General features: G+C 34.8%; 1 protein-coding gene and 1 pseudogene across 1 annotated transcript; one reads left to right on the top strand and one right to left on the bottom strand.

The window, feature by feature from the left end:
* The first annotated feature begins 3,566 nt into the window (after positions 1-3,566).
* Positions 3,567-7,996, top strand: LOC132033577 (oligopeptide transporter 4-like; annotated as a pseudogene).
* A 243-nt stretch (positions 7,997-8,239) lies between these two features.
* Positions 8,240-14,592, bottom strand: LOC132033576 (oligopeptide transporter 4-like). The gene is made up of 6 exons (XM_059423582.1): positions 13,971-14,592; positions 12,423-12,520; positions 10,668-11,267; positions 9,983-10,235; positions 9,698-9,880; positions 8,240-9,081 (listed from the first exon to the last, which is right to left on the bottom strand). Exons 1-6 carry the CDS (start codon positions 14,484-14,486, stop codon positions 8,467-8,469), a joined length of 2,265 nt encoding a protein of 754 aa, XP_059279565.1. The 5' UTR covers positions 14,487-14,592; the 3' UTR covers positions 8,240-8,466.
* Between the last annotated feature and the right edge of the window lie 4,313 nt (positions 14,593-18,905).

Raw genomic sequence — 18,905 nt, 5'->3', positions numbered from 1 at the left:
AAAAAAAGGAAAAAGAGGTTATAAGCTATGCTAATCTACTGCTCCTTTCAGCCATTTTTCAAAACTGCTCATTCCTTGGCTTAGTGACCAGGTCCTCTAGGGCTAGGTCCTGAAGGTAGTCTCTCAAGCAAAAATGACAAGTTGTTCTTCGCCTTCTCATATATCGATGGGAATGTTGCGAGATTAATTGTTTCACCAGAAAAATCTTGTAACAATAATCTAGCTGCCTCAACATGGTTTTGACTCGTTAGAGCAACAAAGATGGCGAAAATTATCAACAAAGTAAATATTCTTCGACAAGTCATCCTCGAACGCAACAAATCAGAGATTAGAGCAGAACTATCGGAGAATACTTTAACTGTGACGTAGGGTTACAACTCTAAATATTCCACCAATTTCTCTCTTCTTTCAAATATCTCTAAGTCAGTAATTCACAAAAATTTTGGTGCTCTTGAGAAAAAAAGAGAGGGTTGTAGTTGTACTCTACTTTTGGCTAATGAATGTGGATGAAGAAAGTCATTCACGGGCTTTGGTATTTATAGCAATTTGACTGAGGTATCTTTTGTTTAACTTTGAATAGATAATAGTATTTGTTGAATTGAAAATTATGTAGTAAGGAGGACGTGTTGAACAAGTAAACAAGAAAAGGTCTTGCATGTAACACTGTCTCGAATTCCAAAAAAATGCCCTGTTGTGTGTGTTTTTGATGCTTCAGAAAGAGGGTAAGATTGGGATTTAATTTTGAAGGGTGATACACTGATGGGAACAACGTAAGAAGTTCAAAATAGTCCACAGGTTTGAAAGTTTTGTAGTTTGACTTTGACCAACTGTCCTTTAATGACGGAGTAATGAATGAGCCTGAAATTCCGTTATTGCCCTTTTACGTAAGAACTCGTCTGCAACCTCATGGCTAGACTTCACAAAAGGGTGTTCGCGCATTTGGGTTATCAAGAAAATTCAAGGAGCATTACAAAATATAAAAAGTGAGAAATAAACGACTGCATATATCTTATTTTTTAACTACTAATTATCATACAAAAATAAACACCGAAATGAAGTCTAAACGTTTTGATTAGTAACAAAAAGTCGTTTCTTAGGCTTTACCAGTTCATCATTCTTCTTCATAGCTAATTGAGTAATATTGCAGATTCATTGGAATAATTTTGTTGGCAATTACAACCCTCATAATTGTTCATCACAAACTAAATTTATTAAACACATTGTAGAAATTATATTCATGCATATGTCAGAATTTGCAGATCACACCTATAAAGATGTTTAATACTCCCTCCAATTCATTCATAATAAGTGGTGTTATTAGCTTGGGCACCTTCTCTTAAGAAAATTACTCACTTCTAGTAAGTAAGAAGTGTTTTTACTATTTTCCCCTTAATCAGATGTCTTGAAAAAGAAGTACCTTTTTAATAATTTCTTGGTTATGTAAAACTCCATTCAGATAAGGGTAAAATTGGAAGAAAAAATTAATGTCTTCTTGATTTTGTGAAACACCACTTATTTTGAAACAAAATGAAAAGATAAAAACACCACTTATAATGAAACGAAGGGAGTACTGAGTTCAACGAAAGATGTCACAAAAAAGGAAATTAATTTGAACTTATTTCAGGGCGGCTAGACTATAAGGCCAATAAAGCAATTGGGGCCCCATTTTTTCCTTACATATATATATATATATATATATATATATATATATATATATAACTCTTGTCTCGGCGAACGAGAAGTTTTTCAAAATTAAAACTGATAAAATCTTATCTAATATCAACAATGTCTCAAGAGAGATTGAATGGATTAGCTATTTTATCAATTGAAAAGGAATTGCTAGAACAAATCGATTATAGTACAATAATTAATGACTTTGCATCTAAAAAGGCTAGAAAAGTAAACTTTAAATAAAAATATATATGACGATCTTCCCTTTAAAAAAAATTGGGGCCTCTCTCTGAAGTGTGGCTTTAAGCCCCAATGCTGTTGAGGCGGCCCTGACTTATTTGTTTGTCTGGACAGTTTATAATGAAGTCATGTCCAAACAATTCCTTTAAAATTTGAGTTTATCTCATAATAAAGGAAATTATCCAAGTCAAAAAGTGTTATCGAGATCTTGAAAAGGGACACTAGGCCTCGTACAACGACATAGGCCGACGACATAGGCCGGCGACATAGACCGATGTCCGTCCGACGTAGGCCATCGAAATAGACCGGCGTTCAACGACATAGGCCGACATCTAGCATCGCCGGGGCAGTGACATAGGCCGACGCTAGGCATACGCCCAACGACACTAACACGACGCATGTGTGACATGTCACACAATTAAAGATTTTTTGGGTTGTCAAGTGTGAGGCTGACACATAGCGACATCCCAAGGGCAAGGCCGCGACACTAAGACGACACATAGTGACATGTCACAATAAAAGGTTTTTTGGGTTGTCAAGTGCAAGACCGACACATAGTGACATGCCAAGGGCAAGGCCCATGCCAAATGACACTAGGCATACGCCCAACGACACTAAGACGAAGTCCAGCGACATAGCCCAACGCACAGTGGATTGCAAGTTGCCTCTGTTGGGGAGCGCTTTACCCCAATGTGAGATTTTTTGGCACCAAGTTGAATTTAATTGGGCCCAAATGTGAATACCGAACATTGAGGGAAAAAAAAAAATTAAAAAAAAAAAATCAATATCACGATAAAACATCCTTTTGACCAAAAATTGGTGTGTAAGCAATGAAAGTAATAATAAATGTAAAATGTGAAATCAACCTTTAATGGTTCAATCTTGGCCATTCTAATACTGCGGATTCTCATTTCGGTAACATAATTGGTGTATGCTGACATTTGCTCCAAACTAAAAATGCTTAACAATTTATTAGTCCAGGAGGCAATTGAAGGGGAAAGGTGTACATAATAACAAGAGTGATGCTACAAAATTACAGATTTATAGTGAAGCAATATTGAAAAGAAAATTGCTATTTTCAAATTGGTTATGGGGATTCAAGATTAGCTTCTGCTAATATAATAAACAAGAAGTCCATGAAAAAGTGTATATGATCAATATTTACATTCAAAATTACTACTATTACAGTAGCTGACTCTGTTGATTGTTTCAGTTCATAAGAAAATAATCAACTACCAATAAAAACTTGCTTGCAAAAATTAAGAAAAACTTAGACACGAGTACAAGCTCCGTAGGAAAAGACATCACCAATAATAACATTTGAAATACATAAAAGACCACAATAAATTTAGAAAACTATGTAAACATCTCGTAATCCAAATATACATAAAGGCTAATAGCTACACGTACGATACACTAGAATCTTCAACAGTCATGACCAGAAAAAGAAAAAAAAGAATCTTCAACAGCTACAATTTAGGAATTATCCTACTTTGCATTGTTTTTCTTTATTTTGTCCAAAATTGTGTCAAAATAAAATTTTAAAAAGAAGGTATGGACCGATTTCACGTCGTAAATGTCATCAAAGGAAACAAACCGATTCGAGGAAAGAAACAAATTTATTTGATCTGCATGAAGATATTACTTTATTTGCTTAAGCATCTATAGCTGGCAATGGGTGCAAAAAATAAATTAAATTGCATGTATCCATGACAAGGCAATTAAACATTTGAAAGTTTGAATCCATCCCATTTTCACGTCAAGAAGCAGAATCATAACCATTTTTGGGCAAACATTAATTAACTCCACAGAGATTTCTTAAATCCCTCTAATACAATCTATATATAAGTATATCTTCTCATAACACCATATAACCATTCAAATTTCCAAAGAAAAAAAAATACAAAATTTTCTCCATGGATAAGAATCATAAAGATTTAGCATACATTGAAAAAGGAGAAATATGGGAGAAAGTTGATGGTGAAGTAGAGGAACAGTCCCCTGTTGAAGAAGTTCGTTTAACAGTACCAACAAATGATGATCCTAATGTCCCAGTATGGACATTTCGAATGTGGTTTTTAGGGATTATTTCTTGTGTACTTTTATCATTTATCAACATTTTCTTCAGTTACAGGCAAAATCCACTTATTATCACCATGATAACTGCACAAGTCGCGTCGTTACCATTAGGTAGACTCATGGCAAAGGTACTTCCGACGAGGAAGTTCCGTTTGCCAGGATTTGGATTAACTTAATTTTCGCTTAATCCAGGTCCTTTTAGCATGAAAGAACATGTTTTAATTTCAATTTTTGCTAATGCTGGTGCTGGATTTGGTGGTGGAACTGCTTATGCTATTGGTATTGTGGATATTATTAAGGTCTTTTATCACAGGAAAATCTCCTTCTTGGCTGGTTGGATCCTTGTCATCACTACCCAGGTTTATTTCTTAATAATCTTTATGTGTCTTAATCTGTTTGGCGGTGAATCTTAATAATACTTCAGTTGATTGACTATATGAAATACTTCAGGTTTATTTCTTAATAATCTTTATGTGTCTTAATCTGTTTGGCGGTGAATCTTAATAATACTTCAGTTGATTGACTATATGAACTTTCACCTTGTTGGTGAGTGTTCGATTCTCCACCTGACAATCCCCTTCCCCTCCCCCGACCCTCAATTTATAATAATAATAATATGTTTGGCGCATGGGACTCGCGACATGTGTCGTGTGGCAAAATATGAATGTACAACTTACAAGTTCTTTAATTTTAAATTTACAAAGTGTAAATAGTACTACTAAACAAATTGTAACGAACGGAGCATTCTCTAAGGGATAAAGAGGAACCTTTTTTTTTTTGTTTGCAAGTTTTCCCTTTAAAATTTTGTTCGGAGAAGCCAATTTTGAAATTACACATGTGATGCAATTGCAGAAGCACTCGATTTCAATTACGCTGGAATATCTTTATTCAGTGTAAAAAAAAAAAAAAAAGCAGGAATTAGCGATGAATAACTTATGCCATTGAACTACAAAAATTCGTCGTTAATCCGATTTAGAGACGGATTATTAAGAAATTTTGTTAGTTATGGGTTATTTAGCGATAAATTTCATGGTTAATTCCTTTTTTTTTATTATTTTTTATGTAGTGATTTTCTTTTGTATTATTGGCATTTTACAATTGATTCAGGTTTTGGGATATGGTTGGGCTGGTATCATGAGGAAGTATGTGGTAGAGCCTGCAGAAATGTGGTGGCCATCTACCCTTGTTCAAGTCTCTATTTTCAGGTAACAAATAAATAAAAAAATTGCATCATCTAGTGAAAGAGTCCTCAAGTTTTAATTTTAAGGAGGTCTAAATATTTTTGTCAACCCAAATATTCTTATTTCACTTTTCAAAGTTGAAAGTACCACACTGTCATAGAATCTGTAAAAACAAGATAGATAAATGTTCTGCCCGCCCCTTTTATTTAGTCATGAATTTAGTTACTCTTTGCCGGGCGGAGGTAGAGTATTAGCTTTTGCTTAGTCAAAAAATTCATTAAATATGCATAAATACTTAATTGCGAATCCAGTAACTAAAATGAGCTAGGTTTGGTGACAATTTCTGAACACATAAACTTTAAATTTTGTCTCCGCCTCTGCTTATTACTTTGCTTGTAGTTATTAGTCATCCAATAATCAATCTAAATACTTATTAGAACAAGTTTTGGTTCTTGATGACATTTTGCAGGGTACTACATGAGAAAGACAACAGTGGCAATTACTCTAGAGGAAAGTTCTTTTTAATAGCAATGATTTGTAGTTTCACTTGGTACATTATTCCTGGATACCTCTTCAAAACTTTGTCAACAATCTCTGTGCTCTGTTTGGCATTTCCCAAATCAGTGTTAGCCCAACAACTCGGGTCAGGCCAATATGGGCTTGGCATTTTATCTTTCACTTTTGATTGGTCTGTCATTGTGTACTTAACCAGTCCACTAGTCACTCCATTTTTTGCCATTCTCAACATTTTGGCTGGCTATGTTATAATAGTCTACATGATGATTCCTGTAGCCTACTGGGGTTTTAACCTCTACAATGCCAAAAATTTCCCCCTTTTTTCGACTGATTTATTCGATGCCCATGGGCAGATATACAATGTATCAGCCATTGTCAATAACAAGTTTGAGTTAGACAGTGTTGCATATGAGAAGCAAGGACGAATAAATCTCAGCATCATGTTTGCTCTTTCATACGGACTCAGTTTTGCAACAATCATCGCTACCCTTACACATGTCATCTTGTTCAATGGGAATTAAGTGAAAATTATATTTGGTTGCACTTACCTGGTTGTATCAAGTTACTATAAGATGTATGATCACAAGTTATGTTGCACGCATCGTTCAATGCCATTGCATAGGTGTCAAATTATTTAGAAATGCATTATTTTTTCAAGGATCCGAGCAACATAGATAACAAGTATAAAAGATCACACTTACTAGACTAATGTTGAAATTTTTATAATTGAATAGGGAAATATATAGCCGATTTCGTGCTTCATACAAAGGGAAAATAGATATTCATACAAGGCTTATGAGGAAGTACGATGATATTCCTTCGTGGTGGTTCCACACGGTCCTTGCTCTTTCATTTGCTCTGTCCCTCCTACTCTGCACTGTCTTGAAATCAGAGGTTCAGCTACCATGGTGGGCACTCATTTTCGCTTGCGCGATTGCCCTTATTTTCACTCTACCAATAAGTATCATTCAAGCCACAACAAACAATGTAAGTGAATTATTTGTTTAATTTGCCCCTTTTCCCACTCTCTTCACTAACCAAAATTTAATTTTCCCAATATCTCAACCGTAGTATGTCCATTTTGTGACAGGCACCAGGACTAAATGTCATCACAGAGTATATTATGGGACTAATATACCCAGGGAAACCAATAGCCAATGTTTGCTTCAAAACATATGGTTATATTAGCATGTCTCAGGCTGTTTCTTTTCTCCAAGATTTTAAGCTTGGTCATTATATGAAGATTCCTCCGAGATCAATGTTTATGGTTCAGGTATTACTCTAGGAAAAATGAACAATTCTTGACTTCTTTTTTCTTTTAGAACCAATTTATAGCCTGTTGGGCAAAATTTCCAAAATCGGCTTCTCATGTAAAGTGGTTTTTGACAAAAGTGCTTGAAAAAGTATTTTTAAAGAGTAACAATTTGTGTTTGACTTTTACCAATATTAGAACAACCATTTGTGCTTGAACAACATCTGCTACCTATTGTCCCCTTAAATCTTGGTCAAATACCTCAACTCTCTAAAATAAACATATTAAAAGAGAATAAGCACTTTTAGCTTACCAGAAGCTTGGTCAAACAGACTAGTGATCCTTTTTCTCTGATTTCATTTTTCAAATTTGCTCTCTGACATCTGATTTTGCTATCCATTTTCAGCTAGTTGGAACCTTCATTGCTTCAACAATCAACATGGCAACGGCGTGGTATATGCTGACACACGTCCCGTACATATGTCAATTGGATTCACTCCCTAAAGGCAGTCCATGGACTTGTAGAGGTGACCATGTTTTCTATGATGCATCAGTTATCTGGGGTTTAGTAGGACCAAAGCGATTTTTCGGCCCTCTAGGAAACTATGGTGCATTAAATTGGTTCTTCTTTGGAGGCGCAATAGCTCCAATATTAGTATGGCTACTGCACAAATCATTCCCAAAACATAGTTGGATCAAACTTATAAATATCCCTGTATTACTTGGAGCAACAGCGGCGATGCCACCAGCTAACACTTTGAATTTCAACAGTTGGATTGTGGTTGGATTTGTGTTCAATTTCTTCATTTTTCGATACAGAAAGAAGTGGTGGCAGAGGTACAATTATGTTCTTTCTGCAGCATTGGATGCTGGATTGGCTTTTATGGGAGTTTTCATATATCTGTTTTTTGGACTTACAAATCATGATAACATCAGTTGGTGGGGAAATGTTGGAGAATATTGTGATTTGGCTCATTGTCCAACTGCCAAAGGAATTCAAGTTGATGGTTGTCCATTGCTTTGATCATTGATCTCTACTTATAGTATTGTTAAATTTCGGCTAATGTTTTTAGAAGTATTATTTGGTCTTTGGCTATGTATATATATGATGTGACAACAATGGGTTTGATATTTCAACTATTGTGTGTTTTTTTAATTTTAATTATGCTGTTATATATATTTTGTCTTCTGAAAACATATTACTCCTATTTGGGTACGAGAAGACAAAATCACATTGGAACAAACAACCTAAATTAAGTGATTCATTTCTCCCAATTTTCATAAAGAAATCAGACAATCAGTCCAGAAATCAAAGTGTAGTAGCACTTTACTTCCCAATCTGCAAAACTTCAAATTGATACACCATACAAGAATGACAAGTTATATACAAGTTCATACGGGAGAATTCAACAATTAAGATAAGTGGCTTCGCCTTTCTTTATCGATTTCACAGGGCAATTTCCCTACATATTGTAAGCCAAAATAGGTAAAAGAAAAAAAAAAAAAAAAAAAAAAAAAAACAAGAAACTAAAAAGTTGGACAACCATCAATAGATATGCCCTTTGCTGTAGGACAAGATGCTAAATCACAATGCTCAGGGTCATTATTTCCCCACCAATTTATGCTTCTATTCTCCATCCCCACACTAAAATAGAGCATCACAGCCATAAATGCAACTCCGGCATCTAAGGCCGCTGAAAGTATATAATTATACCTCTGCCACCATTTCTTCCTGTACCTGAAAACAAAAAAGTTGAAAATCGTCCCGACCAAAATCCAAGAATTGTAGTTTAGTGCAGTTGCTGGTGGCATCATAGCTGTTGCTCCAAGAAGCACAGGAAGGTTAATGAGGGGTATCCACGTCTGTTTAGGGAACGATTTGTGTAGTAACCATACTATAACTGGCCCAAGCATTCCTCCAAGAAAGAACCAGTTTAGTGCTGAGTAATTGCCAAGATGGCCAAATATCCGCTTAGGACTCACGAGACCCCAAATGACTGATGCATCAAAGAAGACGTGATCATCGGGGCAAGTCCAAGGGCTGTTGGAAAATTTATCCTGGTGACATATGTTGTCAATAGATCCCAAGAGCCACCATGCGACGCCTAGGTTAACTGTTCCTGCAATTATGGTTCCAATAAACTGGAACAGAGAGAACGTCAAGTGGTGATTCTAAGAGTAAGGAACCACACTAGCGAAAAGGTACGAGTTAAAATCCATCTTGATATCTGTTGGAAATAGCTGTTGCGTCGGGTCCATCCATAAGGGGTGCTAATTAACCTGTTAGCCCATTAGCTTGTCCTGTAGCATATAAATACACCATTATGGGCGTTGGAAAAGATGGTTTTTCACATTAATATGACGGTTGCGATTAGTTTTACAAAGAAAACGCTCTGCATCTTTTGAGGGTTCTTAAACTGTGGAAGCAAGGGAACCCATCCGCTTCGTGAGGATGGACACGAGTCATGGTTGTTGCAGATTCGCTTCCACCAAGGAGAAACCCGTAGGTCTCCTAACTAGCATCTAATCGATTTACTACAATATCCAATTACATGTTCCGGTTCTGATAGTATTTTTGTGTCTTCCGAACTTTTGCATCACCTGATTTAATTTCACATTTTTGAGCTTTTGCGCTCTCTACCATAAATTAGTAACTTTAACACTTTAGAATTTGGAAGGTTATGGCAGATTTACAAGCTAGGTTGAAGTATTTAGCATGTCTAGAACTATGCATAACTGATCATGGATAAAATTGTACCTGAACTAAAAACATTGACCGCGGAGGTATCTTCATATAATGACCAAGCTTGAAATCACTGAGAAAGGAGATTGCTTGTGTCATGCTCATAAAGCCATAGGTCTTGAAGCACACATTCGCAATAGGTCTTCCAGGATATATCACCCCCATGATGTATTCAGTGATTATGTTTAGTCCTGGAGTCTAATGTAACGAATCAATACACAAAAACAATCAGTCATTTGGAACTTTTCGGCCATATCAGATAATCAAAGAGAAGGCTATATCAGCGTTTCGATCAATTACCTGATTAGTGGTTGCAGTAATGATGCCGATGGGAAGGGTGAATATGAAAGCAAGTGCAGCTGCGAGGAGGAGTCCCCAGAAAGGCATCTGAACTTCGTTCTTCAGGAAGATGGTAAGGGCGAGCGATACCAGAATTGTCACGAGAAGAAGCAAGTAAAACCACCACTGAGGTATGTCTTTGTATCTTCTCATCAGCCTCGTGTGGACATCAACCTTTCCCTCTGAGGAAGATCGATAGCGTTGGTAAATCTCTCTTCATGAGATACAGGTTCATACATACACAAATTCATCAGTCGACTTAAAATAGGAGGCAAAATACAATCTAATTCCAACAAAACTACCACGACAAGACTAATGTGCATACTAACAATAAATGTGAAATGTCGGGCTTGGACCATATAAAAAAGGGCTTTTTTTTTTTTTTTTCATTTTTGGCCCGCCAGCTGAAATTAATTAGGGGCGCTAGCCGAAATATACAAAACATATACACTGATCATATATTTATATATAAATATTATATGTATATAAGATGTATATTATATAAATTTATCTTAAATATACAATGCATATACGTTTGTCAGCTATTATTTTTTTGGAAGGTCCAAAAAGGTAATTATCCAAGGGAAGCTCACAAATTTAAACCAAGTAGAATTGCTTATGGAAAGGAAAATGAGGAGAATATTACCTTCCATAAAACAAGGCGACGTGAGTAAGAGTCGATGCAATGGTGGCAAATCCAAATCCATAAGTGAGAGTAAAGAAAAGGCTCAGGTTTATTCTCCCTTGCTTCTCGTACTCGGCTAGATCTATATTAAATTGGTTATTCACAATCCGTGTTATGTTATACTCCTGACCTTGTGCAGTGAACAAGTCAGAGGAATATAAAGGGAAGTTTTTGGCATTGTAGACATTGAACCCCCAGTAGGATATAGGAATCACTACATACATTATCAAGGCATAGCCAACAAAGACATTGGCTATTGCAAAGAATGGACAAATAAGAGGACTGAATAAGAATGAAGCTACAGTGGCCCAGTCTAACGTAAACGCCCCGACTCCAAGGCCATTCAGGCCTGATCCAATTTGTTGAGCTGTGACAGAGTTTGGATATGCCCAGCATACCCATGAAATACTTGATAAAGCTTGGAAGATATAACCTGGGAATATGTACCACGAAAAACTGCATACTAATGCTATCACAAAGAACTTTGCACGGGACATAGGCCGCTTTTTTCCATTGCCATTCACAATTTCATTGTCATCTTCCTCTTTTTCATGTAGTGCCCTGTAAAATTAATCACTTTGTCAAGAGTGCTTGTTAGCTAAATAACTACTCAAAAATATTACTGTACTATATAAACACTGCATACCCTTTCATACATCATCGACTTGCTTATTATTTTCATTTTACAAATTTTTCCAAATTCAAAGCAGAGATTTTATCCATATGTTGATCGGTGATGCAAAATCAGTATGAGTTTCATTTATTTATGAATGACATGGTGGTAACATGAGTAAGTAAATACCATTTACTTTTCTAATCTGGTCCTTAATGATGTAAACTTGATAAATAAACTAAATCACCATCTAAACTCTTGTATATGAGTTATGACGCGTATTATATATATGTATATAATAATTTTTTATATTTTATATGTGTCTTACAATTTTTTCTTGAATAAAACAACTAATACAAGGAACCTTAGAAGACAAAAAGAAAAATAATTTAAAATTAGATGACACTATATATGATTGTGTCCATAAGTCATGTATGGCAAGGAGAAAAGTTCATAGGCTTTATAGTATTTTCTTTTTGGTTTGTTTTTCGAATTGCATACAAAAGTAAAGTAGACAAACTTATCAGTTATCATAATTCGTGACCCAGTTAGTGATTGTCAGCATCTTGTTTTTTTCTTTATTTTCAAGTGATTGTCAATATCTAATAATTGTAAAGAGATGGTTCACCATAAAGACACAGACAGCATTGAAAACTAAGTTTTGTATTACTATATCATGCTTTTCCCCCTTTTTTCACCACTCCATTTAAGAAAGTACAATTGAACTCAACAACAAACTACATATCCTGATAAGCTATGAAATTAAATTAATCAGTAAGGTGCATTGGTTTAGGGTACAAACTCTTTATTTTCTTCTTTAATTTTTCCCACTAGCTTTTCTTTATTTTTTATTTTTTTGGGTGGGAATTCTTTTCTCCGAAGATATTCGTGTTCGATTAAACCAAAGACAATTGGCTTACTATTCAAAATAATAATAATTTTAGAAAACAATGATTATATGAAAAAGGTTTCAGAATAAGATTCTCAATCCACAATAATTTTCAACTAAGCAGAAATAAAAGCGTGACATTATCATATTGCAATTTGCAGCTTGTAATTATTAGATAAAAAAAAAAAAGAGTATGTAAAGAAGAAAAACGCACCGAAAAAGTGAGATCTGAACAAGTGTACTGGGCCACCACATATGTGCCGGCTCAACTACGTATTTCCTTAAAAGCCCAGCCCAACCGTATCCCAAAACCTGCCAAAATCCACAATTACGTGCACATGAGTCATCAATATTTAGTACTCTATTTACCAAAGGAATAATAAAAGCCAAGTTATGTAAACACTTGTATAAATTGGACCGATACAACTATCAATGTTTTGATTGCTTTTAAAATGATAAATGAATAAAAAGATTCACCATCTCAATATATAAAGTGTTACTTATCATAGTGCTCTGAAAAGGAGGAGGTTTGACCTCTTTTAATAAAATGAAAAAAGTTCATAAGAATAATGATAGAAGAAATTAGGGAGAATTTGACAAAAGATTTTTAATTAAAAATGAGTGAACTTCGAAATTTATAAAGAAGGAACAAGGGAATCTAGCATGTCAAAATTCTTCACTATCGGTTATCACTAAAATAAAATACTAGTACTATATTTAATCATACTTTACAAGATAAAATAAGCCAGAACGTAACTCAATATGCGTTTGGACAATTTGGTTGGGGAAAAGGGTCAAAAATGGCCCTCTATTTTGGGAAAAGGGCTAAAAATATCCTCCATTATATATTTGGGTCAAAAATACCCTTGTCATCATTAAAATTTTCAAATATACCCCTGTCGTAACGGAAATCCCCAACATAACCCGATTTCAGTTTTAAATCTGCTCCATTTAAATCCGACCCAACTACATAAAAAACCCATATGCGACCAACTAGTTCTCGAGTACTACATCTGGAGCCACTAGCATAGGAGCGGGTAACCCATATGGGCTTTTTATTTAATTGGGTCGGGTTTAAATGGAGCAGGTTTAAAAAAGAATCGGGTTATGTTAGGAATTTCCATTAAGACAAGGTATATTTGAAAACTTTAATAACGAGAGGGGTATTTTTTATCCAAATTTGTAATGAAGGATATTTTTATCCTTTTTCCCAAAATTGAGGTGTATTTTTTATCCTTTTTCCATTTGGTTGAGATTTGAAAAATAAAATAAAAGTAAAGTTGAAAAATAATACACTATTTAAAAGTCGAAGTTGTGTTTGAACATATTTAACTTGAAGAACAGTTGTCATGTGAGTGAAGTTTTACGAGGGAAAATCTTTTTTTTTTTTTTTTTTTTACTGAAAAACTAGTTTTGGCTCATTTTTAAAAATTAACAAAAAAATCAATCGACAGTATAATCAAATAATATTTTTATTTTATTTTAAAAAATCTATTGGCCAAGCGGCTTCTAAGTTATGCTCAATCGTCTTCTCAAACCAGAAAAGACAAATACACACATGCCTGAGTAGTGCCAGTGTCTCCTCAACAAGACAACAACGTCCATTTTTTGCTGTCATGACCCAAATTACCTAGTTAAATTTTCATCTTTTACTACATTTCTTCTAATTTTGTCGTTAGTTTTTCATTTACTTAGCAGAAAAACAGAGTACATAACATGAAATTAAAGTAGATATAATACAAAAAGAATAAAAATGTAAAACCTGTGTAGTAATAATGAGAAGCCAACTAGCACCAAAAGAAATACTCCTTCCATAAAAAGCTTTAATAATATTAACAATTCCAACAGCATACGCAGACCCATTTCCAAAAGCATACCCAGCATTTGCAAAAATAGTAATAAGTACATGTTCCTTCATGTTAAACGGACCCGGGTTAAGTGAAAACTCTCTTGACCCGAACCCAAGGATCCGAAATTTAGTAGTAGGTAATACAGCTGCCATGAACTGACCAATGGGTAGAGTAGCAACTTGAACGGTTATTTGTGTAATAATAAGTGGTTCTTTTCTGTAAGAGAAAAATTGGTTAAGAAATGAAAGGAGAATGCAAGAAAGTAAACCAAGGATCCACATTCGGAATGTCCATACGGGTAGGGTCGGGTCATCTGTGTTGGGTACGGTTAAACGGACTTCTTCTATAGGTGAGAGTTCATCTTCGTTTATATCTTCTTGTTTTTGTTGTAATTTGGTTGTTGGGGATTCTATTTCCACTGTTCCCATTTTGGGAAAAATGGAAAAGAATGGAGAAAAATAGAGAGGAAAAGAAAAGAGTGTAGGGAGGGAATTGTATGTAGATAGAAGTAGGCAAGAAGGAGGGAAATGGGGTGTTATTTTATAGAGGGTATAACACAATAATTTGGTATTGGTTATCTTTTGCAATTTGCAACTTGCAAGACTGGGTAATGATTAAATTGGTGCTAGTTAAATGATGACCTTTCATCTTTAGCTTTACACCTTGTTTGGAACGTTGGTACCCACCGTATCGTGTTGTATCGTTATCATAATTATAATGTTTGTTTTGATTGTTATTTAAAATGCATTATATCATATTATTAAGTTTCGTCGTTACGTAACGATGAAAAGCCCTATTTTATATAACAATTGATTTGATATTATTTCATCGTTACCTAATTCCTCTTTCCAATTATGTCCTTACTTAATATTTCATAATCTTATTTTACGCTTTACCCTATATTATTTAACTCCACTCAAATATGCTTATTCACTTCTTCTTGTCTCCTTCTAGGTTTGGACGTTTGCCTGCTCTTTTTTTTTTTCATTATATATCTCTCTCTCTCCTTTTGCGTGTTGGTAGAAATATTTTTTTATTGATTTCAATTAATTATTAATTGTTAAATTTTGTTCTCCAAGTGCTATTTTGTTCGTTTATGGACGTAGTATTGCCAATTTGGGTTTGTGGGGGGAGGGGAGGGGGGGGCACGGATGCTGAGTTTGTGCGCTTTTGTTTCGCGACTACACATAAATAAAGAAAAGATTTCTTAATATTATGTTTTACTTAAGCATTTGGCCATAAAAATTATTCACTTTTTTCCGGAATTTTTTTTCACTTTTTTTACTTTTAACGTTTGGCCATAAAAATTATTCACTTTTTTCCGGAGTTGTATTCCGAAATACTAAAAACAAAAAAAACTTGTTTTTCAAAAAATTTTCACTTTTTTACACTACATTTCACCGAAAACTACAATTTCAAAAATTATGACCAAATACAACTCCAACTCCAACTTCAAAAATTCCAAAAAAAGCGAAAAAAATTTTGGTATTTATGTCCAAACGGCACCTTGCACGAAACATGTCACTAATTGTTATCGAACTTAGTGAACTCCGACTAGCAGGCTCTTTGTGGAAGATGGTTAAGACCAAAAAAAGAAATAGGGAAATGGAATGACAGAAAGGTTATTAACAACCTCTTGGCCAAAGGTAGGGAAGAAGTGTCTAAAATAGGCGTTGATTTAGAGGGAAATTGTGACGTATTCGTTCACCCTTTGCTCTTTTATTAATCTCGTTCCTTTCAATTGTGTGGTATGATATTTTCTAGGCGATATATTAATTAAATTATGGAGATCAAATGACATGATATTTCCTTAAGTGAAACGATCGACTAGGTAGCCGTATCACCTTATCAATCAAGCGAATGACATTTTTTAATTGCATTTTTTAAACACTAAAGATTTAGCTGATTAAAGAAAATAAATGTGGCCATGTAAAACTATATGAGAAAGAATAAAGTCCGACAATTCGTAATACCTTAACTTTGCCAAAACAGGTCCGAGTCAAATAAGATTTGACTAGGAGTCAATATTATGAATATGTAAAATACAAGATTTTCCAATCAGCCAGGTATAAGAAGGAATATAGTAATAAGGGGGTCGTTTGGTTAGTGAACAACGAGATTAAATAATGACATAATTATTTAGTAGATATACTTCCGTTGGTAAATATTTGGTTTATCAAATTAAAATTTGTCACGACCCAATTCGCGCGTCGTGGTGGCACCTACACTATCCCTCCGAGTAGGTGAACCACATTACTATTAACAAGTTAAATAAGCGAAAAATTGAATAAGAATAAGTTATCAAGTCTTAAATACTTATCATAACTAGAAATGTCACGACAACCCCAAAATCTGGTCAAAGGGCACAAGAGCGCTAACATAGGTTGGAATAAAAGTCTGAAAATACCCGAAGGCTACATACTGTCTGTCGAATAAAAAAAAAACTGAATTAAATAAGAGGGTCCTTCAGGGGTCATGGATGACCAAGTAGCTCACCCTGAATGACCGAAAGATGTCACCCTCGCGTATTAGCCACGGGGCGTAGAACTGGAGCCTGGATCGTACTCTGCACTCAACAAAAGTGCAACAAGAGTAGTATCAGTACAACACTAGTATCGGTAAGCATCATAGGCCGACAATGATTAAATAACGCATGAAGAAGTGGAAACTAACAAGTAGCACATAGAGCAAACAGGTATGGTCACGTATCATATATAAGTAAAGTGTAAAGGAATCATGAAATCAACCAAGACAGATATAGTTCACCAGATGATCAGTCAAATATATGAGTGAATGAATGCAATGCAATGCAACAGTCACCTTTCTCACTCCACTCTCGTACACACATGCTAAGGGCAGTGCCTCGAAGCCATGATCCATGGGGGACCCGCAAAGTCCATGTACCACTCGTGCTCTCCGGCAGAAACCTCGGAGGCTATCAATCACTCTCAATCTCCGGCAAAGACCTCGGAGTCTTTCTGTCACTCTCAATCTCCGGCAAAGACCTCGGAGTCTCTCAATCACTCACCTCACCAATCATCACAACAATAATATGGAAAGCATGTCATGCATGATATCAGTCTCAACAATATCACCAATATAAAATCAACAAGTACAAATCATATTACTGTCCCCGTTCAATTATCAATATTACCATTCCTTTTTATGTGATGAGTGAGCTAATATGTGACGGAGATACAAACGGTGATAATCACGAGAAAATAACACATTTGGCGACAAGCCAACGGTGACAGAACCAACCTAATTAGAATTCATCCGCACTTCATGCCGAAGGCCTAACATGCTATCCCCGTCAAATTCTACAACTACATACGATTTTCTAATCAGAGTCTAACTAAAGTAGACCGTAACCTACCTCAATGCCGAGCGGGTGCCACGAACAATCAAACTAATGTCTTCCTTTGCGTAGAGCCTCTGAACGATCAAAATCTATAAAATATGCGATCTACGTTAGAATACAAATTTAAGGACACCCACATTGCTATATTTATATTCGAAACCCAAAAATGCACCCCAAAAAGTGGCCTTGGGCCCACAAGGGCAAGATTGGAATTTTATTGAAAAATAATTTCACCCATTATCTAAGGATCGTATATTTTTAAAATTGATCAATTTCATCTATAAATGGACTCTCAAATCATTAATTCTCCTTTCTTAGGACTAGGACTCGAAACCTTTAATTTACCCCAATATTCAATTACTACACCCACTATATAAAAAAAGAAAATATGAAACCGAAACTAAGTTAACAAACCAGTAAATTCAACCCCGAATTAAAAATATGCAGAACATTAACCTATGCCCTATTCATCCATTCTATATTATTTCTCAATGATTAGCTCATAATCAATATGTTACTCAATTTGAAAACTCACAAAATTGGCCCCAATTGTCTCTGCCTCTAACTTGTCCGTTCCCATTTATTTTGTTGACTAAATCGTCACTTTCTTGTAATAATATACAAAACTATTAAAAGTCCTTCTGTACTTTCACATGTGATAATAACCGGATGAGTTGATAATATCATCTAATAATTGATAACCATTCTTGCGCGTCAACAAATATAATTTTAGTCAAAGAAATACAACTCCATACCTGATGTCCCTAAAATTTACTTTCAAGAGAAGAAATTTTCTTTCAGTTGTTTGCCTCCGTGTAGTGTCAAAGTGTTCCCCTTCCTTTCTTTTCTTTTTCTTGCTAAAAGTTAACTGTATTATTTGATAGTTGATACCCTATGCCACTATGCTATATGGGTAATGAGAAGTGGGCTAAGCCCAATAACTTATTCTAATAGTTTTTACAATTTAATTATTCACTTAACCATTTATACAAAATAAAGTCATTCGGTCAAATATTTTATTTACCAACTTGTATCTTAAATGAGCAAAACTCATATTTCTATGAATAAATTATTCACATATATTAAATAAATAGATTTCAAAAAGTACCGCCAATTAAATTACCGTGCCACCAATTCCCGCAAGTCAAGAATACCCTTTAAAACTACGAAAAGGGTATTTTAGCAAAAACGAGTTCAAAAGTGCTAAACGACCAAACGGGTCGTTACAAAATTGGTGTATGGGGTGTTATATCAATCTTGTATTTGGTTTTAAACTAGGAGCCTGTTTGGATGGGCTTAAAATAAGCGAACATAAGTGGAAAGCTTTTATAAGCCAAAAAAAAAATAAGTTGGGGTAGGCTAATTTATTTTTTTGGCTTATAATTTGTTTTCACTTATAAGTGCTTTAGATAATCTAAACCAAACGAGGCCCAATTATTTTTTTGTCTTATTTTACGCATAAAATGACTTTAGTAAAGTAGAAACA

Source organism: Lycium ferocissimum, chromosome 10, assembly GCF_029784015.1.
Source record: "Lycium ferocissimum isolate CSIRO_LF1 chromosome 10, AGI_CSIRO_Lferr_CH_V1, whole genome shotgun sequence".
Taxonomy (NCBI): Eukaryota; Viridiplantae; Streptophyta; class Magnoliopsida; order Solanales; family Solanaceae; genus Lycium; species Lycium ferocissimum.
This window is presented reverse-complemented; position numbering and strand designations above follow the sequence as displayed.

What these genes read in the sequence shown, in the direction of transcription:
- LOC132033576 (XM_059423582.1), bottom strand. Translation starts at nt 14,486, where the DNA reads ATGGGAACAGTGGAAATAGAATCCCCAACAACCAAATTACAACAAAAA. An exon ending in GTCGCCTTGTTTTATGGAAG is followed by an intron (nt 10,236 to 10,667) that starts GTAATATTCTCC and finishes TATCTCATGAAG; the next exon opens with AGAGATTTACCAACGCTATC. An exon ending in TTACTGCAACCACTAATCAG is followed by an intron (nt 9,881 to 9,982) that starts GTAATTGATCGA and finishes TCGTTACATTAG; the next exon opens with ACTCCAGGACTAAACATAAT.